The sequence below is a fragment of the Enhydra lutris genome, unplaced genomic scaffold, assembly GCF_002288905.1.
Source record: "Enhydra lutris kenyoni isolate GAN:26980312 unplaced genomic scaffold, ASM228890v2 scaffoldscaffold9, whole genome shotgun sequence".
Classification (NCBI taxonomy): domain Eukaryota; kingdom Metazoa; phylum Chordata; class Mammalia; order Carnivora; family Mustelidae; genus Enhydra; species Enhydra lutris.
In genome coordinates this window covers 12018524-12046518 of record NW_019154093.1, presented here as the reverse complement: position 1 = coordinate 12046518, position 27995 = coordinate 12018524, and the positions used below count along the sequence as shown (strand labels likewise).

General features: G+C 53.2%; 1 protein-coding gene across 2 annotated transcripts in view; it reads left to right on the top strand.

Annotated features, from left to right (window-relative positions):
• LOC111142826 (human immunodeficiency virus type I enhancer binding protein 3) overlaps positions 1-27995 on the top strand; it is a 120789-nt gene that overhangs the window by 59482 nt on the left and 33312 nt on the right. For both annotated transcript variants that reach the window (XM_022496150.1, XM_022496149.1), the window contains exons 3-4: positions 516-6121; positions 10116-10261. In XM_022496150.1, the coding sequence (XP_022351858.1) occupies positions 1046-6121; positions 10116-10261 (5222 nt within the window). In that variant the 5' untranslated portion in view covers positions 516-1045. The remainder of the gene's footprint in view (positions 1-515; positions 6122-10115; positions 10262-27995) is intronic.

Genomic DNA, 27995 nt, shown 5'->3' with positions numbered 1-27995 from the left:
ACCCCAGCACCTCCTCCACCAGCTGTAGGATCAGCCCACACTTGCCCAGTGGCATCCATATCCGTTATCATGTTGAACTCCATTGCAGCCCCGAGATGCAACTGAGGCAGGATTTGATGTTATCCCATTATATAGATTGGGCATTGGAGGCTTTGGGAGCTGAACCTGCCTCAGAGCAGAGCCTAGGCCTCCCATCCCTGACTTCCCTGCCATTCCCAGAACCTGCCCTCCCCCATCTCCCACTCCTACCGCCCCACATAGCCACAGTCCTCAGAACAGCCAATGGCATTCAGGTCACCCAATGCCTCTGTGAATGCAGGTGAGGGAGGTTTGGGCTGTGCTCAGGTGCACGGAGGCAGGGCTGTGACTTCTGGTCCAGTCTCTCCGGTTAAACTTCTAGGGATATCACCATGTCTCACAGAGTCCATGCTGCACAGGTTGTGGACACATTGCAGTAACTCTCCCTTCTCTTGTGTGTATGTGTATTTCTGTGTGTGTGCTTTCATCACTAGAAGAGCGTGACTTCCCCTCTGTGGCCGCGGATCTCCAACACGGGACTCCAGGGGAGAAGGGGCTGGACCGAGCTGCCTGAGGCAGCCAGCGTGACTTCTCTAGCGCCAGGACAAGGGATGAGTGGGACATGCCTGCAGATGTCTCTAGCCTCCGACCACTTGCATAGCACACAGGGGACTTGTGGGTGGCCACTTGCCACTGCCAACTGAAACAGTATGATGGCAACATTGACATCCTTCATGACGTTTCCACAACAGACATTCAAGCGGAAAGTGCTGACGAATTTTCTGTCTTCAAAGTAGAGGGCCATGCCTCACCCATGTGAATAGTTTGGGCCCCAATGACCTGCTCTGAGTCCACTCACAGCCAGTGACACTTGCAAAAAAACTCCCAAAGCCCATCTTGGGTTTGGCTTCCGCAGCTCTTGACCAATGTGGCCAAAGCCAGACGCCTCCTTGGGACACTTGGATTATTCATAAATGCAGCCTACCCCAGCCCTCCCTGAATAGCATCTGAAGTCTCTGGGGAGGTCATGGATCCTGAACAAAGTGTCAAGGGCACCAAGAAGGCTGAGGGAAGTCCCCGGAAGCGGCTGACCAAAGGAGAGGCTGTGCAGGCCAGTGTTTCGTCCAGCGCCCCGTACCCAGGCAGCAGCACGGCTGTCCCCCAAGAGGGCCCCCTCCAGGAGCTCCTAGCCCCACAGCCCTTCTCGGGCCCTGCGTCAGTTCTTAGGGAAGGCTCTCAGGAGAAAACAGGCCAGCAGCAGAAGCCCCCCAAGAGGTCCTCCACTGACACCTCCATCCCCATCTCACAGCTTCCGCAGCACCCTCTGACACCAGCATTCATGTCGCCTGGCAAACCGGAGCATCTCCTAGAGGGGTCCACGTGGCAGCTGGTCGACCCCATGAGACCTGGACCCTCAAGCTCTTTCGTGACCCCTGGGCTTCATCCGTCAGGCCAGCTCCTCCCTTCCCACACTTCCATCATCCCTCCTGAGGACCTGCCTGGCCTCCCCAAAGTCTTTGTGCCCCGTCCCTCCCAGGTGTCCTTGAAGCCCCCAGAAGAGGCACACAAGAAGGAGAGGAAACCCCAGAAGCCAGGCAAGTACATATGTCAGTACTGCAGCCGGCCCTGCGCCAAGCCCAGTGTGCTCCAGAAACATATCCGCTCGCACACCGGCGAGAGACCCTACCCCTGTGGCCCCTGCGGCTTCTCGTTCAAGACCAAGAGTAACCTGTACAAGCACAGGAAGTCCCATGCCCACCGCATCAAAGCTGGCCTGGCCTCAGGAGTGGGCGGCGAGATGTACACCCCGGGGCTGGAGATGGAGAGGGTCCCCGGGGAGGAGTTCGAGGAGCCCACGGAGGGGGAAAGCACAGATTCGGAGGAGGAAACGGGCAGCGCATCCGCCCACCCTGCAGAGCTCTCCCCCAGGCCTAAGCACTCCCTTCTGTCCAGCAGTCTGTATAGCTCCGGGAGCCAGGGCTCCAGCCACGAGCGCTGTTCCCTGTCCCAGTCCAGCTCGGCCCCGTCGCTCGAGGACGCCGCTCCGTTCACGGAGCCCTCGTCAGAACACCCCCTGAGCCAGAAACCCGAAGACACCCACACCATAAAGCAGAAGCTGGCCCTCCGTTTGAGTGAGAGGAAGAAGGTGATGGACGAGCAGGCGTTTCTGAGCCCAGGCAGCAAAGGGAGTACAGAATCTGGGTATTTCTCCCGCTCTGAGAGCGCCGAGCAGCAGGTCAGCCCCCCAAACACCAACGCCAGGTCCTACGCAGAGATCATCTTAGGCAAGTGTGGGCGGATCGGGCAGCGGACCGCCATGCTGACGGCCACCTCCACCCAGCCCCTCCTGCCCCTGGCCACTGAAGACAAGCCCAGCCTGGTGCCTTTGTCTGTGCCCCGGACGCAGGTCATCGAGCACATCACCAAGCTCATCACCATCAACGAAGCCGTGGTGGACACCAGCGAGATCGATAGCGTGAAGCCAAGGAGGAGCTCGCTGTCCAGGCGCAGCAGCATGGAGTCACCCAAATCCAGCCTCTACCGGGAGCCCCTGTCGTCCCACGGCGAGAAAGCCACCAAGCCCGAACAATCACTGCTGAGCCTCCAGCACCCGCCCAGCACCACCCCCCCTGTGCCTCTGCTGAGAAGCCATTCAATGCCTTCTACCACCTGCACCCTCAGCACCCCCCATCACACCTTCCGAGGTAGCTACTCCTTCGACGACCACGTCGCGGACCCGGAAGCCCTGAGCCGCAGCAGTCACGTGTTTACCTCCCACCCCCGGATGCTCAAGCGCCAGCCGGCCATCGAACTACCTTTGGGAGGGGAGTACAGTTCGGAGGAGGTGGGGCCCAGTAGCAAAGACACGGCCTCCAAGCCCGCAGACGAGCCAGAAGCCAGGGAAAGCGAACTCACCAAAAAGACAAAGAAGGGTTTGAAAACAAAAGGGGTGATCTATGAATGTAATATATGTGGTGCTCGGTACAAGAAGAGGGACAACTATGAAGCGCATCGAAAGTACTACTGCTCAGAGCTTCAGATCTCGAAGCCCGTCTCTGCAGGTGGTGCTCACGCGTCCCCGGAGGCGGAAAAGAGCCAGGCCGAGCATGAGCCCTGGTCCCAGATGATGCATTACAAACTGGGGACCACCTTGGAACTCACCCCACTGAGGAAGAGGAGGAAAGAGAAGAGCCTTGGGGATGAGGAAGAGCCACCTGCCTTTGAGTCGACAAAAAGTCAGTTCAGCAGCTCCGGCCCGTCGGATGCGTCTCGGAACCTTCCCCTGGAGTCCACCAAGTCACCAGCAGAGCCGAGTAAGTCAGTGCCCTCCCTGGAGGGACCCACAGGCTTCCAGCCAAGGACTCCCAAGCCAGGGTCTGGTCTAGAGTCAGGGAAGGAGAGGAGAACAACATCCAAAGAGATCTCTGTCATCCAGCACACCAGCTCCTTCGAGAAGTCCGACTCTCTGGAGCAGCCCAGCGGCTTGGAAGGGGAAGACAAGCCCCCGGTCCCGTTCTCCTCCCCTCCCCCTGCCCCGCATGGACGCTCAGCCCACTCCCTGCAGCCCAGGCTGGTCCGCCAGCCCAACATTCAGGTCCCCGAGATCCTGGTGACTGAGGAGCCCGACCGGCCAGACACGGAGCCTGAGCCGCCCCCTAAGGAACCCGAGAAGACAGAGGAATTCCAGTGGCCCCAGCGCAGCCAGACGCTTGCCCAGCTCCCAGCTGAGAAGCTGCCACCCAAGAAGAAGAGACTGCGCCTGGCAGAGATGGCCCAGTCGTCGGGGGAGTCCAGCTTTGAGTCGTCCGCACCCCTGTCTCGCAGTCCCAGCCAGGAGAGCAGTGTCTCCCTGAGCGGGTCCAGCCGCTCCGCCTCCTTCGAGAGGGATGACCACGGAAAAGCCGAGGCCCCTGGGCTCTCATCCGACCCACGCCCCAAACCCTTGGGCACCCACATGCTGACTGTCCCCAGCCACCACCCGCACGCCCGAGAGATGCGGAGGTCAGCCTCAGAGCAGAGCCCCAACATCTCCCATTCTGCCCATATGACTGAGACACGCAGCAAATCATTCGACTATGGCAGCTTGTCCTTGACAGGCCCCTCTGTGCTGGCCCCAGCAGCCCCCGTGGCCCCCGTGGTCCCGCCAGCCCCACCAGAGAGAAGGAAATGCTTTTTGGTGAGACAGGCCTCTCTGAGCAGGCCTCCAGACACCGAGCTAGAGGCCACCCCCAAGGGGAGACAGGAGAGTGAGGAACCAAAGCCCTCATGCAGTAAACCTTCCACCAAAATCTCATTGCTCCAGAGTTCCTCAGTGGCCACCTCGCACAGCGGGCACCCGGGAGGCAAGAGCCAGGTGCAGGACAGACCCCCACTAGGGTCCACTCCACCCTACACAGAAGCCCTGCAGGTGTTTCACCACCCCATTGCCCAGCTGCCCCTGCATGAGAAGCCGTACCTGCCCCCGCCCGTCTCCCTTTTCTCCTTCCAGCACCTCTTACAGCATGAGCCGGGACAGTCTTCAGAGTTCTTCTCCACCCAGGCCATGTCCAGCCTCCTCTCCGCACCATACTCTATGCCCCCTCTTCCTCCCTCCTTATTTCAAGCCCCGCCACTTCCTCTCCAGCCTACTGTGCTGCACCCCGGCCAGCTCCCCCTCCCCCAGCTCCTGCCTCACCCAGCCAGCATCCCCTTCCGGCAGCCCCCTTCGTTTCTCCCTGTGCCCTACCCAGCCTCATCAGCACTCTCTTCTGGATTCTTCCTGCCTCTGCAATCCCAGTTCTCGCTTCCACTCCCTGGGGATGTGGAAAGCCATCTGCCCCAGATCAAAACCAGCCCTGCCCCACTGGCAACAGGAAGCACGGGCCTTTCCCCTAGCACAGAGTACGGCAGTGATGTCCAGCTGCCCCCCAGGGATCCCCCAGCCAGCTGCTCAGCACCCACCTCAGCCCCTCTGCCTACCCTGCCGGCCTGTCCCGATGCCACGGTGTCCCTGGTTGTGCCGGTCCGCATTCAGACCAACATGCCGTCCTATGGGAGTGTCATGTACACCACCCTCTCCCAGCTCCTGGTCACCCAGTCCCAAGGCAGCTCAGCAACTGCAGCTCTTCCCAAGTGTGAGGAGCCCCCGTGCAAAGGGACGACAGTGTGTGGGACAGACATGTATGAGGTCAGGCCTGGCTCGGCTGGGGGAAGTGAAGAGCAGAGCAGAGGCTTCCCTACTCCATACTTGAGAGTGCCTGTGACATTACCAGAAAGAAAAGGCACTTCCCTGTCATCAGAGACTGTTGTGAGCTTGGAGGGGAGTTCTTCCACAGTCGGGGGGAGCAAACGCGTCCTTTCACCGGCTGGCAGCCTGGAACTTACCATGGAAACCCAGCAGCAAAAAAGGGTGAAGGAAGAGGAGGTTTCCAAGGCGGATGAAACACTCGAGCTGGTAAAACCATGCAGCGTGGTGCTCACCAGCACAGAGGACAGCAAAAGGCCAGAGAAATCCCACCTGGGCAGCCAGGGCCAGGGCAGGAGGGAGCTAGAAACAGCATCCAGCCTATCCTCAGATCCTTCTGACCCAAAGGAAATGACTCCCCTTCCGCACTCCTCATTGCCCCATGCAACAGCCCCAGGCTCAGAGGCATTGAAGGAATACACCCAGCCATCCAGTAAGCCTCACCGAAGAGGGCTGTCCCCACTGAGTGTGAAGAAAGAAGATTCCAAGGAACAACCTGACCTCCCTCCACTGGCACCTTCCAGCTCGCTGCCTCTGTCAGAAACGTCCCCCAGGCCAGCCAAGTCGCAAGAAGGTACGGACTCAAAGAAGGTACTGCAGTCCCCCAGCCTCCACACGACCACTAATGTCAGTTGGTGCTATTTAAACTACATTAAGCCAAATCACATCCAGCATGCAGATAGGAGGTCCTCTGTTTACGCTGGTTGGTGCATAAGTTTGTACAACCCCAACCTTCCGGGGGTTTCCACTAAAGCTGCTTTGTCCCTCCTGAGGTCTAAGCAGAAGGTGAGCAAAGAAACATACACCATGGCCACAGCTCCGCATCCTGAGACAGGAAGGCTTGTGCCATCCAGCTCCCGCAAGCCGCGCATGACAGAGGTAAGTCAGCTTTAGATGTCCTGCTGAGCTTTTAAAGGCACGTTCCCCTCAAGTTCTATTTGTGTAACTAGAGCCTGGTGAGTGGGTGAGTTTGCCCCCTGTCAGCTGTGACTGGGCATCTTATAAGGAAACATATTTATTGGGTTTCTTCGTCAGTGTGTCTCTCCCATCACCAGACTAGATACATTCCAATGAAATGAGCTTTAAAGTCGTCCTGTTTTCCCATTAGCCACTATTGTCAAATCAAAGACACAGTCGGAGCCAGGGTGGAAAATGTTCTCCAAGAGACCAAGTTGGAAAACTTGGCTGGTGGGAAAGCCTACTACATTTTCAAAATTTTATGCCACTCCACGTGTTCCTCTGTGGTCCTGTTAGCCTTCTCCTGATTTTCTTATTCTCCACACCTGCTATTTCCATTCTCTGGTAGCACTCAGAATCTTCCCACTCCCTAAGTTTCTAGAATGTGACACCAGCAGCTCCTGAAATACCACTGCTTTCTCTCCCGTGAGCAGGATAGCCAACAGAGCTTGGCTGCAGTGTTCCTCGTTGCCACTAGGGGGCAAGATCACTCACAGCCTGACCCATCTATGCTGTGTGGCAGCACCCAGCCCTGACCAAGGTCGCAGGTTCTCCTCCAGTGCCTCTGACCCGAGCCTGCTTCAGGAGCCATAAAGTGAACGGACCCCTGCCAGTCCAGGGAGTTTGACATTTGATAATTCCCTCTTTGCCTCAGATATACGACACCCGCATACACTGGTAGGGCCAGCCTGAGCACCCAGGCCATGTGAAACTACGCCAACTTGCTGTGTGTATGGAATAAGAGTTGGTCTTGTTGATTGAGTCACCTTGGTGTGCCAGGCGCTGTGCCAAACCCAGTCAGTGCTGTCTCTACCTGGGAGGCAGCCAGACCACCTCCCAGCTCAGCTATGGATGAGGGACCCAAGGGTCAGAGAGCGAGAGAGGTCAAGGTCACATGGCAGGTCTTTGGCACACTCAGAATTTGAACTTAGACCTCTCTGACTCCAGAGAAACAATTTTTTTTTCTTTCTATTAATGGAGGAAACAAAACCATAAAAGTGACTGCAGATTTTAAAATGTTCATCAAAATGTCTTCAGATCAGACACTTTGATCAAATCAGGCCTAAATCCACTAAACTAAATTCATATCACAGACACACGAACAAAACTGTGTTCGGGAGCTCCTCCTATATTCATCTCCTCCTCTTTGATCACCCAGTGAATTTTGTGCACCAAATTCGTCCTTAGCTCAGCTGGATAGTCTTCACAGGATTGTTTCCCAGATCTAGTCTCTGAATATCCTTGTCAGTTTACAGACATCCCTAGATGAGATCTCCATGTTTGCCATAAACATTGTGACTGATTTCTCTCCAGCATGTCTTCCTGGCCACGGCTCCCCGCAAGATGCTGTTGTAATTGTATTCATACTTACAACTTCTCATGCCCCTGCTGTGGGCCACGTCGTGTAGAACTTTGCTTTCATCCTTACAACCACCTTGAAAGTTAGGGTACTGTATCACCATTTTATAGATGAAATGGCTAGTTCAGAGAAATTAGGTAACCTGAAGAGGGCTACACAGTAAATGTCAGCACTGCGATTCAAAACCAGACTTCATTCCAAAGCCCTTTCCAACGATCTGGACTTCCTCTGTTTGAATGACTATATAATAAAGTCCGTGTAAGAGAAAGGAAGAGTTAACTTAATTGAGTTTGGCCATCTTTGGTTTAAAAGGCAGCTTTCATCAAATGAGCTGAAACCTGCAAACTTTTTCTTGAAATAAAACGCTAGATTCACTGGCGTGTTTCCTACCAGAAGTGCACCCGTATGGTGTATTCATATAGCTGCATAGCCCACCGCTTCATGCCTTCCTACAATTACACACCTCTCTCTCTCTCTGGCCTCTGTTTGCATAGCTCCAGTGATGGGGAGCTCATCACCTCTTGGTACAACCCAACCAGTCTTTGGACAGTACTTTAAGAGAGTTCTTCCCTGAGCTGTTGTTTGTCTTATAGTTTCCACTCTCTGTTAGTAGCTCTGAAAAGTCCTTTGGGCTATTTTAGCATTGTAAAGATCTTCTAAACTATCCTCATGTAGGTCTAGGCCACACTATCAGATTTCAGTTGGGTCACAGGTATTTTTTTCCCCCCATATCTAAGCCCTGGAGAAACCCCAGCTTAGACAAAAGTCACTTTGCAGCCATGTCCCATTTCCCAGTTTCTCCTGCTTTTTTTTTTTCCCCTTTGGGGGTCACTTTGACAACCACATATTGCAAACAGATTGAAAACAAGGACTCAGTGCCACATTTCCCGCAACCTCACATACTAGCTGTGTGACCTTGGGCCAGTTACCTCTTCTGTCTGTGCCTTGGTTTCCTCATCTATAAACTAGAGATGCAAAAAATACTCAGCTCTAGGGCTGTTGAGGTAAGTGAGTTAAAATATACAAAGTGTGTTCAGAACAGTGCTTGGCACACCAGCACTCAACAATCATTTTTACGATGTAGAGACAATCATATTATTGTCTTTAAAAGCCAATGCAGACTCCTGGACCCCTCTCAGTTCCAACAGTGTTTCCTGATAGAATGGCACATTGCCACCAAACCAGTCTCCTCCAGCTCTGCCCAGACATCACAGCTGGTTGCGAGAGAGAAGTCCTCTGTCAGCCTGTGGAAGTCCCCCTTGGTCATTCCACGGATGGCGCAGATGGCAGGCCAAGATAGGAGTGAAAAGAGAGTGTTCTGGAACTCCATGGGCACGGCGCAGTAATCTGCTACCTTCTGCCAGAGCAGCAGTCCGTAGCCTCCCTCAGTTTCCACTCTCATCTCCAGTGCTGACGAGACAGTTTGCGGGGGGGGGGGGGTTGTCACTGAGTCATAGACATTGGCCCTGGGATAGATCTTCAAGATGATCTAAATCCCCTCAGAGGTGAACTAAGCCCAGAAAGAGGAGGGCTTAGAGCCACCCAAGCGTGGCTCAGTGTGCAATGGAGTCTGTGTGAGGTTAACACCCAGGTCCCCTGACTCCCAACCAGCTCCCTTTCTGCTCAGCCCAAGCACCCCATATAAGGGCAAACAGCACGGCTGGCCTGGGAGCCTGTGGTTTAGACTGTCCTGGCACCAAGAGACATGGGTGCTTCTCCCACGGGCTGTAACCATGACCTTAACTGACAGTGGCGTGAAGTAGGAAGAGAGTCTCACTCCGGGCACGGCTGGCCCCAGCCCCCAGCCCAGCACCGCTGCTCCCTATGCAGGAGTGTGCCCACCGCTGCTGCCCTCAGAGGATCTAGAGGACCTGTTTCCCTCCTGAGCCAGCTCCCACCACTGAGGCCCATAGCTCTGTGAAGAAAATGGGTTCCCTTAGACTACCAGCCAGAGCCTGCACACACCCTCCAGGTGCATGCCCATCAGTGTGCACGCAGAGTCTTGGTCAGAGCCCTCAGAAGACCTACACTCTGCTCCCCGCCATGCCCTTAACTTGCAGGGTGACCTTCATTTTCTGATTTGTAAAGGAGAATTGGAGCAATTAATCTCGGCATGGAGGCTTCATTTATTTGCTCCTCCTCCCTCACACTCTTCTCTGAGGCAGGCCTTATTTCGGGTGCAGGTGTGACCAAGGACACCAAGATAAGGGCCTGTCCCCAGAAGGTTCTAGACTAGTGTGAAAAGAAAAAGCAAACACGGCTCTCATGGGAAGGCCTGGTCTTTCCAGGACAAAGTCCTGATGAGAGTCCCAGTTTGGACACCACCTAATCAGGTGGCCTTGGGAGAAGGGACTTCAGCTCTCTGGGGAGCCAGCTCCTTCTTTCTGCCAACTGGAGCTTCCAGCATGTCTTCGCAGGGTGGAGGGAAGAGCGAGTGTGGCGCACGCAGGGAAGTGTAGGCACGCAGGGCCCCCGAAGGCCCCGTTCCACGACTCCCGCTCCACTCAGTGCTTGTGTCATTGACTTTGTGATTTTGTCATTCCTGTGGTGGGCCAGGTTCACTTCCCTTCGCTGGTTTCCCCGGAAGGCCAGAAAGATCTAGCTAGAGTGCAGAAGGAAGAAGAGAAGCGAGGGAAGCCGGAGGAGGACGCTCCCGCCTCCAAACGAGGGGAGCCAGCGAGGATCAAAATCTTCGAAGGAGGGTAAGAATCGTGTCTGGTTGGCAGTGTTTGGTTCTGCTTCCTGCGGAGGCAGAGGCGGTACCGTCCGTGGTGAGAGGCGGTGAGTGTCTCCCTGGGCCTCGCGGCGCGCATGGGCGCTTTCCAGCAGCCACCACCTTCATGGGACTCGCTGGCCGTCTCTGTTCCCCAGCGCCGGGTTCTCTGGCGGGGGATGGGAGCCGGCTGTGTGCCGAGGACTGGAGCAGTCTGGGTCTTCCTCCAGCCAGCCCCTTCTTTCTTCAGATGTCCACTGCGTTTCTAGTCGCTGCACTGGGGCTGACAGCGCGCCGCTTAGATCCTGTGTCCCGACTGTCATCTACCTCGTGCTTGGTCCCCCAGATCACTCTGTCCTGTGCAAACAGCCACCTCGGCATGTCCACTGTCCCACAGGGGACTTGGGCTCTGCCCACACGCTGTTCGCCAGGCTGATCACAAAGGCACTGCTCACTCCAACTGTCTACACCGATCTCCATTCTGACTGGCCGGGGCCCGGGACTCATTGGTTGGTAAATATTTGGAATATCGTCGCTGGTTTTTTTACCCTTGGTGCTTATCTTTGAAAACCCAACGATCTAAGCATCTTACAACTCACACTGTGGGGCCCTCTGGGATTCGGAAGGGTGCCTTGTTGTGGACTTGCTTTGTGGAAGTTTTGTGCCAGCTGTGTTCTGTGTGACCACGTGTTTGCTCCCGGGGATGTGGTGTCTGTCTCAGGGTCCTGTGTCTGTGTCCCCAGTGTGATCAATGCAGCCCTCGTCCCACCCAGTCCCAAGGGACGATAGCACTACCTGCCAAGGCGGAGAGTCGTCATGAGCGTGAGCACCTGCAAACGGGGGGTGTCACTGGGGACCTGCCAATCTCCAGCACCTGCGGTGCCTAACTCACCAAATCAAAGTGGGAGGTGCCGGATTCCTCTGTTGGTTGGGGAGAGCAGAGATGGCCAAGCTCCCCAAGGCCACCGGAGGGCATCTTCTGGTGGCAATGAGGAACAGGGGCTGTCGGGAGAGGGAGTGTTTGGAAACAAAATTGGAGGAGTTGGGTTGTCGTAACTGGGGGTCAATGGAGGGGGTCAAGAATGGCAAAAAAAAAATGCAGTGGTAGAGGTTTCTCTCTAGGGAGAGAAACATCCTGTCCAAAGTTCCAGTAGCAGCTTCATGAGAAATAGTAGCCCAAAGGTGTGGGTTTTTTTGTTTGTTTGTCTTGGTCTTATTAAAGCACTGGGACAGGACCTGTGGGCAGAAAGAGCGGCTGCCCCGGGTTTGTGAGGTGTGGCTGATTACATACTTGGAAGTTGGGGGAGATAAAGAAGAAGGAGGTTTCAAAAGGATTTTTATATATTTTTTAATTTAATTTAATTTTTTCAGTGTTCCAAGATTCATTGTTTATGCACCACACCCAGTGCTCCATGCAATCCGCGCCTTCCTTAATACCCACCACCAGGCTCACCCAACCCCCCACTCCCCCTCCCCTCCAAAACCCTCAGTTTGTTTCTCAGAGTCCACAGTCTCTCATGGTTCGTCTCAAATCTCAAAGGTTTTTCAAAATACTAAGCCTCTTTCCAACTGAGGGCAGAACGGCTTTGTCCCTGCTATTTGAATAGAGCGCCCTCTTGTGTCTCTGTGTCTCATATCACTGGGTACCAAAGAGGCCCCCTAAGACTTCATTCATCCTAGGACTGATGCGTCTGGTCACAATGACTTGCCTTCTCGCCTCTGGCTTCAAGAACCCTCTGTGAGATGCTGAGGGGCTGCTGAGGGATAGCTGGTGTGCACCAAGAGGTTTGCTCTTCCCTGAGAAGCAGCAGCCTCCAGATTGGAGATGGGGGTCCCCAAGGTGGCTCCCTGCTGCCCTCGTTTCCCTGGGAAGCCCGAGCTCAGGAAAGGCAGCTGGCAGGAACCTCTCCCCCTTCCAGTCACTTCACCTGGAGTCTCCGCCTTCAGCTGAAACATGAGAGGTTACCCCTGAGTCTTCTTCTCTTCCTACAGCCTGGGCCTTGGGACCCCCCTCCCCCCACTGTCCCATCCAGGTTGCGACTTAGTCCCACTTGCTCTGTTCCAGGATCTCCCTCCTTTCCAGGCTCACCCTCCCTACCTCTCCCGCTTAGCTCTCTCCTGCTCAGACTAGCAGTCGAGTCTCCAGCTCTGTTTCCTCATCCGTAAGAGGGGAAAGGACGTGCTTTATGTTTTGAGCAGGAGGTCCTATGTTCCCCCACATAAGGGTCGTGGTTCACGACGCTGACAAATGGGCATCAGAGCATGTTGTCACTGCTGGAGCTACCTCGTGTGTCCCCCTCCCTCCGGGATGACCTGGCTCCGTTCTGCGGACTGTGAGACATGGCTTCCTCATGCTCAGCTCGCCATGTCCAGCTGGGGCGGTTTGGGGTCACATGGTGTCACCCGTCAGATTCTTTTCTCCTGCCACCCAGCTGTCCCATCGAGGCCCCCGCTGTGCCTCCGACCCCCAGCTTCTGGCCATCCCTCTCCATTCATGGTTCTCTGAGGGCTGCTCTCTGCCCCCCCAGGAATGTTTGGAAATTTGAGGGGCATGTTCTAGATTGCTGTGTAACGGGGGACACCTCCAGCATTTCATGGTTGGGGCCAAGGATGTGACAATCCATTCAACCAGCCACGAAACCCCTTGTCCCCTTCAAACTGCTGAGGGTGTCCCCCCACCCAGAAACTGACTGTATCCTTCAAGCACCCCCATCTGAAGCCACCACAGTTTTGTCTTTGACTGGTTTCTCCCTTTTTTCTTTCTTTTTCTACTTCGTTCCTTTCCTTTTTTTTTTTTTTTTTTTTTTTTTTAACACAGCAAGCGTTGCTATCCTTCAAGGACCTGTTTGATAAGGGTCTGTGGTGGGCTTCTGTCCTTAGGGGTCACTCAGAGACCTAGGGTGATGGAGACTGAGAAAGGAAGGTGAGAAATAGTCAGCTGTGCACTGGCCCTTACAGCTTGCACCCAGAAGCTTCTATTCCCGTGAATGGCCAGTGCAAGCCCCCTGCGGCCTCACCTGCTTCGGGGAGAATGAGGGAGAGCACTCCCGTGCACGTGGGGGACCCCAGAGATATTCAGTCGACAGTGCTAATGACTTCAGTGGGTCTTACATCTGTCTGCACCTTGTTTTTCCTCAACAGCGTTGTTGAAATGTATCCTTATTGATAATCGTAGATTGAATTCATAGCCAAAAGTCGAGAAGCCAGACACAAAGAGGAGATGTTGCGAGTCCCATGCTCATGAGTCTTTTTATCACTAGTCAAACTACCCGCTGGTCTCCTTACCCTTCGACTTGACCTCCAGCCCAGCAATCGATCAATTCATCAGTCCATCCAGGAGGACCCATTTATTCAGTGCCTTCTGGGTGCCTGTGCCCGAAGATACCAAGAGCCAAGGGGGTAAACCATGGTTCTGTGCTCCAGGTGCTGGGAGACTGGTTCAGGTGGCAACAAGGGCTGGGTGCTGATGTGTGGACTGCTAATGTCGAGATGCTCCCAGCAGGCGGGGACCTCTGGGGCTGGACAGCCAGAAGGGGCTTCCTGGACAGGGTGGAGCTAGGCCTGGGAAGGTGGAGGAGACGGGGATGGGTAGAGAGGGAAGGTAGCTGGGTCAGCAGTCTGGATGTAATGGTGACTCGTGTACCTGGTCAGTCGGACTGATTTCTTTTGACCTTGAGTGTTCTCCCTTGTCAGCATCATCTCTCTCTCCTTCTAACCTTGTCACTGTGTGAGCAACACTAAATCTGGGTCTCCAGATAGAGCCTCACTCCTGAACTGTATACCCTTGCTTCTGATGCCTCCTGGGCCCCTCAACTTCAGCATGTGCTAACCAAACCACCAAGAGAATCTTCTGCATCCAGATCTCAGATGATGTACCCACACCTCAACACTCAAAACCTTAGTATCATCTTGGGCACCTTTTCCCCTGACCACCCCCCACTTCTTATCCCCAAATTCTGGTGTCCACATGAAGTGGTTCATAACTCAGCTGTGGTCTCTGGCCCCCCTCTCTCCAGACTCCCCTGTTGGTTCCATTGAGTGTCTGATCAGAGTTCTGCCTATGTCACACTTGGGCCCCAGGGCCTTCTATGGCTGCCTTATCTACAGAATGGACCCCCAGTCTGACCTGCCCCTGTTGTAGAACCCCTCTGGGCCTGCTGAGTTCTGCCCACTACCAAGTCCTATCCAGCCTCCAGAGTACTCAACCCTCTCTTTTAGCTAAGCTCCCAGGTCCCACCATGGAGAAAACTCCATGGTTCTTTGTGTTACTTCTAGAATAACCATGGCACTGAGATTCATTCCAGGACCCCTCTTGACTTGGGTCCTAGGGCCTTGCTTTGTACACACTATGTATTGGTTCCTATTTGTTGCCTTGATTTCCTGGCACACAGCCCCCTCCCTTCGCTCTGCATCACTTCCACACCCAAACAAAGCTTGCATTTTCCAGACGGCCTCTGGGAGTGCCCATCAGGAATGTGTTGGCTCTCTCACCCAGCACCTATGCATTTGCCTGGGTTGTTTTAGAAGGCCTCCTTTGTTAGGGAATGTTGTTTTCACTCATACAAAGTTATATTGTTCATTGAGGGTAATGCTTATATTGTCTTAACTCAAGTTCAGTCGTTGCAAGGAAAGCTGGGAGCTTAGCCCCAAGGACTGGTGTGAAAGAAGGAGAAACTGGGATCAGTAACACTACCCGGCTGCTGGAGGTGGTCATTCAAGCTTTGAGGGATGGGGAGCTTGGTGCTCCAGTCCGAAGGGAACGATGAATCAGACATAAGAGCCAGAAAGGCCAGGCCCAGCAAGGGTGGGGATGTTCAGAAAGGTGACCACGGCCAGGGAGTAAGGGGTTGAGGAGAGACTGGTGTTTAGAGGAGCAGCCCGACCTCAACTCGGAACTGGAATCTAGGGCAGGGAATGGAAGCCCTGCTGTGGGTGGGCCAGGGAGGGTGGGTAAGGTGACTCAGGGACACGGGGTTGCCCCGGGGCTGCCCCTGAGCCCTTCAGGCCTTTAGCAGGACTCTATCCCAGACCCTGCCGACCGCATCACCCAGCAGCCCAGCTGAAAGAAGAGCACCCGGGTCCCCCGTCAGAGGGTACTGGGTCCCATCTCTTCCCACCGTCCCCGATATTCCCCAATATGTCACTGCAGCCTTTGCCTCTCTCCTGGCCCATTCAGTTCAGTGTGTCCAAACTTGAAGTTTCCCACCTTAAAGGCACACCTTTGATTGAACGGCCTGTATCACCAGATTTTTCTGATGCCCAGAAGGAGTTAACTATACTTGCTCCCCTCCGTGTCTTTCCTCCCATTCTTTCTCAGCCCATTCCGGGTGCGCCTTTGGGCTCATCGCCCCTCAGACCTACTCTCGTGAAGGTCAACAGCACCCTCTACCCTGTAGAATTCTGTGGTCCGTTCTCACTTCTGTTCTTCCCCGACCTGCCGGCAACATTTGGCACCACTGATCCCTCCTTCTTCTCCCTTCCTTGAAACCCTTCATCCATTGGTTTCCATGGCGCCATCTTTCTTGATGCTCTTCCTTTGCCAATGGCACTTTCTCCTCATCTTTGGTGATTTCCCATCATCTTCTGATTTCTAAATATTAGGGTTCCTCGGGCTCAGTCTCCGGTATCCTCCTTTCAACTGTCTAAAATCCCAAGGTGACTCGCTATGCTGTCTGCAGGCTGATGACTCCCAGACACGTACGTCCAGTCAGACTTCTCCCCAGGGTTTCGTGTCGGGTCTCCAGCCATCTGTGTAACGGCCACTGGGGTGTTCGGTGGACACATCCTCAGAGCAGCACACACAAATGCTAAGAACCACGGTGACTCATCAGGTTCTTGGGACGGTCGTTAAAGAATTTATTTTAAAAGTTGACTTAATTCAATATTGCTCCATTGGAGGGAGATAGATTTTTAAGAGACGTGCTGTTCTAGCTCATGCCTTTTCATTTCTCCTAGCTGAATTTATTTTATCCAAGCCTAAGAGCTCATGCAGTATTATGGTGCACCTATATTTCCATATTTTCAAAGTGTATGTGTGTGTGTGTTTATACAATAGTCGCTTGAAGAGAATAGTTTTCTTTTTTTTAATTTAAAGGTTATCCTCTTTCTCAGTAATTTTTCAGAAACTCATTTCTTCTTGGACTTTGAGGCTTACTAGTGTATCATTATTTTTCATCCCAAATTTCCAAATTTCTGCTTTGCCTATCCCCTCCTCCCTGGGAACTCCTGATGAAGGATGATGTTGGATTTTGTCTTTAGTAATATTTGTTTTCTCTGTAATATGTTTCGAGGAGCCATTGATAAAATTTTGAATCACGTGGTGTTAAGTTGGAGTTCTGGGGATAGATGTAAGCAATAAACTCATCAGGTCTACTGCTCTGAAAATCCACACCAGAACAACAAAAAAAAAAAGCCCCTGCTCAGGAGCTGGTAACGTACAGGGTGTGCTGTGTCACACGGGCGGAGAAACTGGGTGCCTCACCGCGCACTCGCTCAATGTCCTTTTGAATGTCTTGTAAGTGGCCAGAGGGGAAAGGAGCATCTTTTGCAAGAGAAAAACAAAGCGCTTATTCACACTCTGCATGGGCAACTTTATTTTTCCAGGTGTTCAGGCCCCAGACTGTTCTCTCTCATGTCCATCAGCAGATCTTGTCAGCTCAACCCTTGAAACCATACCCAGAAACTGCCTATTTGTTTCTCATCTCCTGGGGCAAACCATTGCCATCTCTTACAGTGTCCTCCTATAATCACCTGCATCCCCCCCCCCACCTTTCCCACCACAGTGCATTCTCAACCTGGCCACCACGGGGATCGTGTTTCACATTAATAGACCTTGTCACTGCTGTCCTGCACCCTCCACAACCCTCAAGAGACCTTTGTGTGCAGACTTCAGCTCCTCCCTAGCCACTGGCTGCCCCTCTACCTGTGCCCCCTGTGCTCTGGCCAGTGGCCTCTGTTCTTTGTCAGATAAGCTTCTGCCTCAGGGCCTTTGCACTTGCTATGCCCTGTGCTTGAAGCACTTTCTCCAGGAGTCCCATGGTTCTCTCACTTCTTTTAGTTATCCTTCAGTAAAGCGTTCTCAGACTACCTACTTTCCTGTGCCCTTTTCTGACATTTCTTATTCCCCTTCCCTGTTTTATTTTTTTTTTTCCATGTATCTACTAGTTTGCTTCTATTTCCTCCACCAGAATGTAAGCTCTGCATGAAGGCAGGAATTGTCTTTTGGTCATTGTGGTATCCCTGATGCTGAGCAAAGTGTCTGGCACATAGGCAGTGCTAAAGAGTGTTTATTAAATGACCATCCCTCCAGCATGGTCAGGAGACTGTAGGTGAGGGGCAGGTCCCTGGACTCAGCAGCTCTTAGAACCTGTGAGCAGGATCGAGGCTCTGGGTCTCACAAAGGAACAAGGACAAGAGCCAGGACTGAATCAGGCTGGGCACTTGGAGTCAGGCTTGATCTGGGGAGGGTAAAGTCAGATGGTCTCAGTGATGGGGCTGGCATCTGGGATTGTCAGCCAAGGTCATTTGCATGCTGACCTGTCCTGCAAGTGTTCGTGGTCAAAATGAAACATGTGATGCTGAAAAGCTGCCAGCTCCCAGACTGAACCAACCCCTTATCCTAGGGGCCAGAGAGAAGTGGTCCCAGGCGCCCTGCTCTGGATGTAGAGCCTGAAAGAGACCAGGCTGCCAGGGCCCGGTCTTCTTCCTGAGAGGACCCCAGTGCCCTGATCTCTCCTTAAATCTCAGACCTCTCCCTGGAAGTGTGGATGTGCAGCTCTGAGTATGGTCCCAGTGGGCTAAGGAGTGAATTGTTCAGCCCCATCACACGTGCCCACACTGAGTTTTGTTCTCTTTCTCCTCCTCCCCAAATCCTGTTGCTCCAACTCTCCTAAGGAAGATGACCTGGACTTCAGGAGGGGATGGGGTGGGGCATGGAAGGGCAGGATGCAGCGGAGTCCACATGCAGTATCTGGTGGCTGAGACGGGAATGTAACTATCGGACTCCCGGTGAATCGAGTGTGGAGGGTGAGAAAGGGAAGCTTGGAATCAAGAATGACTGCCCCACTTCAGGCTCAGGTGACAGTGGGTGGGTGGTGGTATCATTTACTGAGCTGCACAGGGAGGGGAGAAGAGAGCGAGAAGGAGGTTTGGGGAAGGGGAAATCCCAACTTGGTGTACATGTTGATTTTGAGATGCTGGGTCATGACAGGTCACAGGTGAGCCTGGCATTCAGAGGTCAGGTCCGAGCTGGAAATACACACTGGGATATGTGTTTGTCAATGCTACTTAGGGGATGGGTCTGGAAAGGGTCACCTGGGGAGACAGAATGAGAGAAAAGAAAAGGATATCAGGACCCAGCCTGGGATCCACCAGCAGTTAGAGGCTGGTAGAGACAAAGCTGCAAAGAGTTTGAGAAGGAAAAGCCAGAGGAGTAGGAAGACACCCAAAAGAGTGAGAAGTCCTAGAAGCCAAGGGCAGAGGGTGTTCAGGGAGAGAATGGTCATCTGTGCTGAGTGCTGCCCAGAGGCCCGGGAAGGTGGGGACAGGCAGTGTCCATGAGATGTGGCCATGAGGGAGTCACTGGTGGCCTGGATGGGAGCTGTTTGGGTCAAGGCAAAATCCCAATGGCATGCGCTGAGATGAGGAGTGGAGGCCTCAGGGGAAGGTAAACCTCCATCCAAGAGGCTGGCTGCGGAGGAAAGCAGAGAAATGAAGGGAGTGGGGACGGGAGAGATGGAAAGTGGAGCACGTGGGTGTTTAAACTGAGGAATCCTGGGGCTGCTAGGAATGACTTCTACCAAGGCACAGAATGCAGGAGCAGGACTCTGGAGAAGATTTGAGGGATGGGGGCCAAAGCAGAGTTAAGAAGAGAGCACTTCCTCTGGAGCAGCAGGAGGAAAGATGCTGGCTGCCAGGCGAGCAGGTTGATGGTTTGAACTGGGAAGCCGGGAGGGTTCTCTCAGACCCAAACCGGGTTCTGGGTCTTGGCCAATGATAGATTTGCAAATGGCTATTTTGAAAACTAGGACAGGACATTTCTGTTCCCAGGAAACCACTTAAGATTCTTGGGAAGGTTATCCCTTTGGGAAGGTTATCCCCTCAAATGAGAATACAGGCATACCTCATTTTACCGGGTTTTGTTCTACTGGGCTTTGCAGATCAGTGCCTTTTGATCAAAGAGAGGTTCGAGACTTTAGTGGAGGAAGTAGCCACCGATGTGGTGGGAAGAGCAGGGGAACCAGACTTCCAGGTGGAGCCTGGATCGTTGCCATCTCATGATCAAACCGAACGGATGAGGAAGTTACTGTGTTGGGCGAACCGAGAAAGTGGCTTCTTGAGATCGAGATCTTCTGCCAGTGAAGATGCTGTGCAGATTGCAGAAATGACAACAACGGATTTAGAAAACTCCATACGCTGCAGGGATAAAGAGGGGATCGATTCCAGTTTGGAAAGAAGCTCTCCGGTGGGCAAAATGCTATCCAACAGCGTCACACGTGCTGCAGGTAGATCATTCATGAAAGGCAGAGTCAACTGATGCAGCCAACTTCATTCTTGTCTTGTTTTAAGAAGTCGCCTCAGCCACCCACCCACCGCCCAGATGAGTCAGCACTGGGGCCAGACCCTCCACCAGCGAGGAGATCATGACTCACTGAAAGCTCAGATGAGGGTTAGCATTTCTTTAGCAATAAAATATTTTTAAGTTAAGGCATGTGCACCATTTAGACATAATGCTGTTATACACTTATTAGCCTACACATAGCATCAGATGAACGCAACTCTTGTATTCACTGGGAAACCAAAAAAAAAAAAAAAAGAAAAGAAAAGAAATCCATCGTCTTGCGCTTTATTTCAAGGTCTGGAAGTGAACCCGTGGTATGTCCGAGGTGGGCCTGGATCAGATGTCAGTCTAGTGAGGTTGGCTCTCAGTACTGGCCTGACATCCTTCTCCTGAGGACTCAAAGGACTTCCCAGGAAACACTCAACTCCAGGCATGGGAGAGAGCGGATTATGTCACTATGAAACCCAAGTCCCGGACAGTAAAAAAAAAAAAAAAAAAAAAAAAAAACCAGCGTGAAAGCAAAATGGAAATGAGAAAAGACATATTGATCATGGGGCAGACTGAGTGTCTGCGTGGGCTGGGACCAGAGTCCCCGGAGCCCTGAGCACGGTCGGAGAAGACCTAAATGCATCCTATTAAAATTTAAAGGAGAATCCATTTCTCAAGCAGACGCTGCCCCCTGGGTTCCAGTAGGGGATCTAAGGAGGCATGGGTCTCAGCCCGGGTGTGGGGGGGAAAGTGCAGGAAGTCGGGTGCTCACCCCAACCCACTGTGGCCCCTGAGCGCTGAGGACTCCATCCGCCTGGGTCTGGATGGTGTGTGTCTGAGTCCTGGACTCTCGCATCCCGGGGAATGCGGCGAAGCGCCTAGGAGGAGGCCGGCTTCTTCCTGTCTCTCCTGCGGGAGCAATGGCCTCTCAGCGATACAGTGACCTGCGCACAATCTTTCATTTTTTCTGGTTTTAATTTTATCGAAGTTGTACAGGCATAGAGTTTAAAGAACGAATTATTTCCATAAATTGCGTTATGGAAAAGAGCAGTACCCTTCCTCTTTGTTCACCCTTCTATCTCTAATAAACGGGCCCAAGTTGCTACCACAGTAGCATTTCGGCATTAACTAGAGAGCCAAGAGCCTCTCCACATGCCCCCAATGCCCCTGGTTTCCCCGGCCTCTCACAAGACTGCCACACACATAATTCACAGCCAAGTCACGTAATGACCCGTGGCTCCTTTTTCCTTCCTGCACAACTTTTCTATTTTCTCTTAGGATAAAAGTGGGTGCATGTGTTCACTTATTTTCCCATATATTTATTACTAATTCAGCCCTCAAATTCTCACCTCACTGAAACCCCTTCCAGACATTTGGCTGCACGGGCTACTGTGAAAACTCCACAGTACCCACACGGGCCCCTCCCGTGTCACCCAGCGGCTCCCTCTGCCCGGTACCAGCTGCCACCCCGGGGTCTCCCTTCACCCCTCATGCCCGGAGAGTCTCTTCCTCCTGTATCAGGTCTCCTCTCTCCACAAACTTACCTTTTCCTTTTCCTTTTCCTCTTCTGCTTCCTCATTTTCACAGAGGCCATCCTTCAGCAGGTTCTTCTAGAGAAAAGGGTCTCTGATGAGTGGGGGTTTTTTGGCACTTGATGTGACTCAAGGTGTTGGAAAGTCTTTATTCTGTTTCTCAGTTGCTCGAAGGGTAGAATTTCAGGTTGGAAATAACGTTCCTTCCGAGTTCTAAAGGCGTTGCTGCCCTGTCCTCGAGGCTCCGGTTGCTGGCAAGAGTTCCATATCCGTTCTGGTTCCTGTGCCTTCCCTTCTCTGTGACTGTCTCTGGATCTTCCCTTCAGGCTCAGAGACGGGAAGCGTCGCAGGTGTGGCTCCCAGTATGGGGCCGTCCCTCTGAGGCGGTGACTCTTCAGTCTGACAACTCAAGGACTTGGGCTTAACAAAATGGTCCTGTGCTGTTACCTTGATGACTCCTCCCTTCTCTCTGGGTGGGCTGGGAGTCAGGGCTGGGACCTCCTGGCTTGTTTCTCTGATTTTCATACTTCTCTGTCAGATTTCCCATCTTTTCGTATTTTTGCACTACTCCATTTTGTCTTCCAGCCATTTTGTTCTTTTCTGTCGTTGCATCTTTAATTATCAAAAGTTCTTTTTATTCCCTGGAGGTCTCTTTTTAATAGTATCCTTATAGATCCCCATACCTTCTCTTATCTCTCAGAGGCTGTTAATGTTCGTCGTTTTGGGTTTTGGTTTTCTTTTCTACCTGGTTTCTGTCCCCTTCAGGTTCCCTTTGGTCCTTGTGTTTGTCCCTTTTCTCAGGTGTCCGGTGACCTCTGGCGTCTTTGCTTGTGTAAGAAGGAGGCTCACAGGTGGGCGGCAGCTCTGGGTCTGAGGGGGGCTCATCGACGGCGCACATCCTGGTCGCTGCCCATCCAGGCCCTGTTGCTGCAGTGACAGCGCCTTTAGGGCTTTCCCCCATGAAGATTCCAATTTCCTGAATGAAGGTGTAGAGTTTCGATTTTATGGGCCACAAAATGGAAAAAGGTGGGAGGTAGAGGGGAGAGATGCCCTTCATCCTCTCATTTATTCATGGTGCCCTTGCCTGCCCTTAGCTCGCCTGATGCCCTCCTCAAAGGCCTTCCATTTCATCCTTTGTAGAGAAACTTACAGACTTTCTCTGGGGTGGAGGAGAAGTGGTCTCCTGGCTGCTGAAGTTGAGAAAGGGATAGGGGTGTAAAAGCAGTCATCCTGAGGGGCACTTGGCTGGCTCACATGGTGGAACTTGCGACTCTTGATCTCAGGATGTTAAGCTCCAGCCCCACATTGAGTGTAGAGATTACCTTAAAAATTTTAAAAATAAGTGTGCTTGGGTGGCTCAGTCACTTAAGAATCTGGCTTCGGCTCAGATCATGTTCTTGGGCTCCCTGCTCAGTGGAGGGTCTTCTCCCTCTCCCTCTGCCTCTCACCCCTGCTTGTGCATTCGTGCTCTCTCTCTCTCTCTCTCTCTCTCAAATAAATAAAATCGTTTTAAAAATTAAAAATAAATAAAAATAAAAGCAGTTACCCTGGGGTGCCTGGCTCTTGATCTCAGGTTTGTGAGTGTGAGTCCTAAGTTTGGGGTAGAGTTTACTTAAAAATCAATCAGTCAGTCATCAGCTTCTGTCACCCTTCCTCCTTGTCTCTGCTCTAAAAAATAAAATAAGTAAATAAGTAAATAAAATCAGCCTCCTTCTCTTGGTTCCCCCCACTCTCCTCTCTAGAGTCCTTGAGAGAGTCTGCGGTGTAAGGTGGGATGGTTCCCATATTTCCCTACTGTCGATGCAGGATTCCATTTTCTTGAGTCTGCAAAAAGTCTTTTCCACCCCTTCATTTCTTCCCAGCTTCTGTGAGCCTTTTGCCAGTGTCCTGCCTTTCTCTTCTCTGTAAGTTTATGACGCCGAAGGAAAAGAATAAAAGAGAAAGGGGGAAAAAGAGAGAGGGGGTAGAGCAAGGATGGAGAGAGGTAGGGAAGCAGAAAAACAGAGAAAAGAAAGACTGCTTTCCCCGTCATCTTTAATTACAGACTACTAGTAGGGTTGTTTTTAAATTTGTTTTAGCCATGAAAGTCATTCTTCTGAAGAACCCCAGGGAAAGCCACCCTGCCAGGCACCCCCATAGGCCCTGGGAGCCCCATGGCGCCTCCCTAAACTTCTAGGTGTCAGAGGAGCACAAGGCAAAGTGCCAGTTCCAGAAAGTCTAGAAAGTCTTTGGGCTCTGGACTGAGATGGAATCAGATTCCTGCCCCACCTCCAGCAATTACTGGCCAGTCCCTAAAAATAGGGTCAGAAGTGTCTACTTCCCAGGCTGGTCGTGAGAAATGAATGGCAAGATAGTGCGGGCCCCGTACCGCTGGCCTGACATACAGGAAGTGCCCATAAAGGCTCCACTTCCTTCCTTGCTTCCTTCCTTCTTCATTGTTCTTTCCTTCTTCCCATCTTCCTCTCTTTCTTCCCGCCTTCCCTTCCCCGGCGCGACTCTGTTCTTCTCCCGGCTGAGGTATTCTAAGGTGTTCTTTCTGCCTGGTCAGGGAAGCTGCTGAGGGCTCTAAGTCAGGGTGTCTCTGTGGGCCCGGCTGCATGAGGACCCCACATGACAGCGGGGAGAGTTGGAGGTCAAGCTCCAGGTCTGTGACTGGTAGATCCTCGGACAGTGAAAACGACACCTGGGCTGTGGGGCAGAGGGAGTGTATGACACTGGCATGGAGCAGGCTGGATTTTATTAGCTGCAAATCACAGGAAACGCTGGCCTTTTCCACCTCGGTTGTTGCTGGAAACGAGGCCCCGACAGGGAAGGAGGTAACATGGTGGGAGCCCAGCCATGGCAAGTTTGAGTAAGTGTGTCCCCTCTCTGGGTCTCAGCTCCCTCCTTGGTAATTGGAGGATGTGGGAGAGGACCTGAGTCTTGGAGTCGGGGCTGGGGTCCGAGTGCTGACGGCTGCCTCTGGCTCTGAGATCCCGGACAGTGCCTGTGCTCTCCATGAACCCCGGTTCGTATCCATAGAACAAGTGCTTGCCACTCAGCCTGGGTGAAGGATCTCTGGCAATCATGATGTGACACACAGGAACTTTCCAGCTCTTGTCAGAGGATGAGCTCATTCGGCTCCGTACTGGATCCTGGGAAGAGCTGTTGCTCAGATACAGTCTTCAGGGAAAAGCCTGGGCAGGGGAGCTCCGTAGCCTAATGTGAGCTCTTGTTCCTCCCTCAGGAGAAGCTGGCCTTTTCTAGCTGTCAGAGAATCAAAGCCACACAGGGTGCCCCTTCTTGGGCAGGAGCCTCTGGCCGAATGCCCTAGCCTGAGATGAGACATCTGTTGGGGAGAATTTCTTTCGGAGCCCAGAGCCGGGCGCTGGGGATCGCTTGCCTGAGCACATGTAGGTAAAGGGACAAGGATGGAATTGGGAGGCTCAGTCTCTAGGGTTCTTTGGCCCCACAGCTTAGAAAAATGAGAAGGGAGCTGCTCTTTCTTCATGGTGCGGGGTCTCTTGAAGGCGGGGTCCCAGTTACGTGTCTCCCCCTCCTTGCCGTCCCCAGGGTAGAGGTCCAGCCCCAGGACACACCAATCCTCCCACCATACCTTGCTGCCATGCGTCTGCCCGCCTCACTCTCTGGGGCTCCTGGGGTATCTTTCTCCACTATGGAGGTGGAGAGCCCTCTCGGGGCTGTCATGGGCATCTGATAGAATCAGACACGTGAAACCCTCCACCCCAGCCCATTGCCAAGCAGAGGGAGTGGGGGGCATCCTTCACTCCCTGCATGCCGTGCTGAGCACCCGTCTCATTCTGGCAGTAGACCACAGTGACAAGAGCATGACTTTGGCACCAGCCAGACCTGGGTTCAAATCCTGGCTCTGTCACTGATTAGAAAGTCTTCCCCTCTCCCGTGGCTCAGCCCTCTCAGCTGGAAAGTGAGAATCCTAATGGTCCCGATTTATCAAAGTTGTTGAGAATAAAAGGAAACAATGCTTGTAAATACCTGGCACCGTGCCTGGCACGCATAAAGTTGACCTCTTATTCTGTCATGAATTATCAATATTTACTTATATGATTGCCTCTTCAAGTAAAGGGTCAATTCCAGGTGTCTCCTGCCTTTTACAAGCACTTTGCGGTAAGGAGGACAGAAGCCAAATGGCCTGCTTGGGAATCCTGGATCTATCAAGGTGCCCTTCTGATGTGAAGCAAGCTAGCTCATGCCTCTGTGCCTCAGTTTCCCCGTCTGTAAGGTGGAAATGGTAACAGTAATTCCATCTCAAAGGATTTACGTGGATTAACTAAGACACTCCATGTGAAGAATGGCCAGTGCTCAGTGCATAAAAAGTACTCAGTGAAAGTCTATTATTACTAGTATTACAAAAAGGTCCCCAGAAATCATTTCACCCAAATTCCTCACTTTGCCAATGAGGAAGCTATGGCCCAGGGCGTGTTAATAACAGAAACGCTCTTGCTCACCCCCATTCAAAACATCCCAATGGGAGGAAAGGAGGAAGGATGGTGTGGTACGTGTGTAGGAGTAAAGGAGGGACACGTGTCATCTTGGTGACAGTAGGGAGACAGCTCTGGTGTGCTACCGAGTTGGAAAACCTCTCAATGCCTTCAGCTTCCGTGAAGAGAGATGATTGACCCCAGAGGGTGCCTTTGGTTCTAGAGATAACACAGGGTGGCCGGTTGGGAGGGCCATGACCCCCACAGGCGGAGGAGGGCACTTTCCCTCCAGGGGCTGGGCCATGGCTGGAGAGGCAGAGCCTGACCTGGCAGGGGTGGCCTGGCATGGCCTTGGATGGAGGAAATATGAATGAAAGAATTCAGGGAGGATGGGATATGGCAACTTGCCCTCCACCGATTTAGGGAGAAAGGGGTTTTGTTGTTTTTGTTTTTGTTTTTTCATTTTACTTTTAACTTTTTTGTATGTTTGTCATAGTTTCAAAATAAAAATGTAAAATGAGAAAAGAGAGCCAGTTTGGCTCAGAAGAAAGGAGACTGAGGAAGCCGGGAATCAAGGAAAGAGTTGAAAGGGGACACAGGCTTTCAGGGGCTGTCTGGCAGATTCCGGACAAGCCAAGGGCATCAGACCAAAGCACAAGAGGGACCTGAACTCCAGGCAGAAGTTTGGGCCCATGCTATGGACAGGTGTCTTCTGTCACCATGGGTGGCCTACAGACCAAAGAGGGACAGCCCAGCTGGCAGGAGGATGGAGGGCGGTGTGTCCTGGGGCACAGCAGCCAGCGGAAGACAGATCGGGCCAGAGCGAGGCAGCTGGGGGTGGGTATGCCAGGCAGGCAGGCTCCCAGGAACATGGTGGCAACAGACGGGGCAGGACACAGGAGCCAAAACGAGCCTGAGGCAGCCAGCGAGAAGCCAGGCTGTGATCGAGGCCTTATGACCCGTTGGCAAGTGCGACTGGCAGACTGGGGCCAGGCAGGGCTTCCGGGGACAGGAGCCAGGAACAGGGAGGGCATCTCCCCAGGGACGGTGGCAAGGAGTGGAGGCAGCTGGCAGGGTCCAGAGGACTGGGGCAGGGAGGTGGGGGGAGGGTTGTCCACAGGCTGTGCTGTTCAGGATGCCAAGGGGTCAGGTTGGAAAGTATGTTTGTGTGGTGGGGGCCAGGTTGGACGCAGGCTGATTCATGGTGAAGGAGAGCCATTCCCCCTGCAAAGAGGAGGAGGCCGGTTCCTATAGGCTTTCAGAATGTCAGCAGATCCAGCAGCTGGGGCACCTCCGATCCATCTCTCCGAAGTTTCTGAGACTGCTTAGCTTGTGAGCTCAGGAGCAGATTCTGGAACCATGATTTTCCTGAAGGTTGTAACCCACCGGCAGTGGCACTCTGTGGACTCTGGGTTTCCACCATCGCAGTGAGTGGGGAGCCCTTGCGATGAGGAAGGCAGCTGGAGCCTCGCCTCCCTCCTCTATGATTAGCTGTGAGGAGGGAGGAGCCCCTTGGGGCAAGCAGGAGATCCTGGCTGGAATGGGTCTGGAACCAGGGAACCCAGTGTCCCCTAGGAAGCCAGCTGCAGGAGGGGCGGTGACCCAGAAGTCCCCCCACCCCCACCCCAGGGGATGGAAGGAGACAGCCTAGGTGGGACTCGGGCCCAGCTGCAGCCCCTGCCTCCAGCAGGCTCCAGCAGATGTCTCGGGGTCTGGCTACAGCAGGAAGAACAGAGCAGTTCCCCGCGGGTGTCCCCACATTGCTCTAGGCTCCCTCCCTCCCCCTTTTTAGGGGACTTCATTGGCCCCCCTACTTTCTAAAGGGCTTCTGAAGGTCAGCCCTCACCTGGGGCTGGGAGAGGCTGTTGTGACTGCAGAAAGGCTCTCTCTGGGGTCCAGCAGGACAAGGCATGAAGGCTGCTCAAGTCCTCATCAAAGGGGGTGCCCTTGCTCTCAGATAGGACAGCACACTGAAAGCAGCCAGGCTCCCCCATGCTCCCTGGCACCCCTGGCCCTGGCAGGGGGTGGAGCCTTTCTCTCTAGAACAGGGATGAGATGGGGGTCAAGTGCTGGTCTCTGCAGGAAGGCCCAAGGAGGCAGTTGGAGTCCCCACGGGCTCTGTAGACAGGCCCGGCTGTCCACCGTGGGGACCCAGGCTGCTCTCCACACCCCAGCTACTGGCTAGACCTAGAGGACACCGTCGCT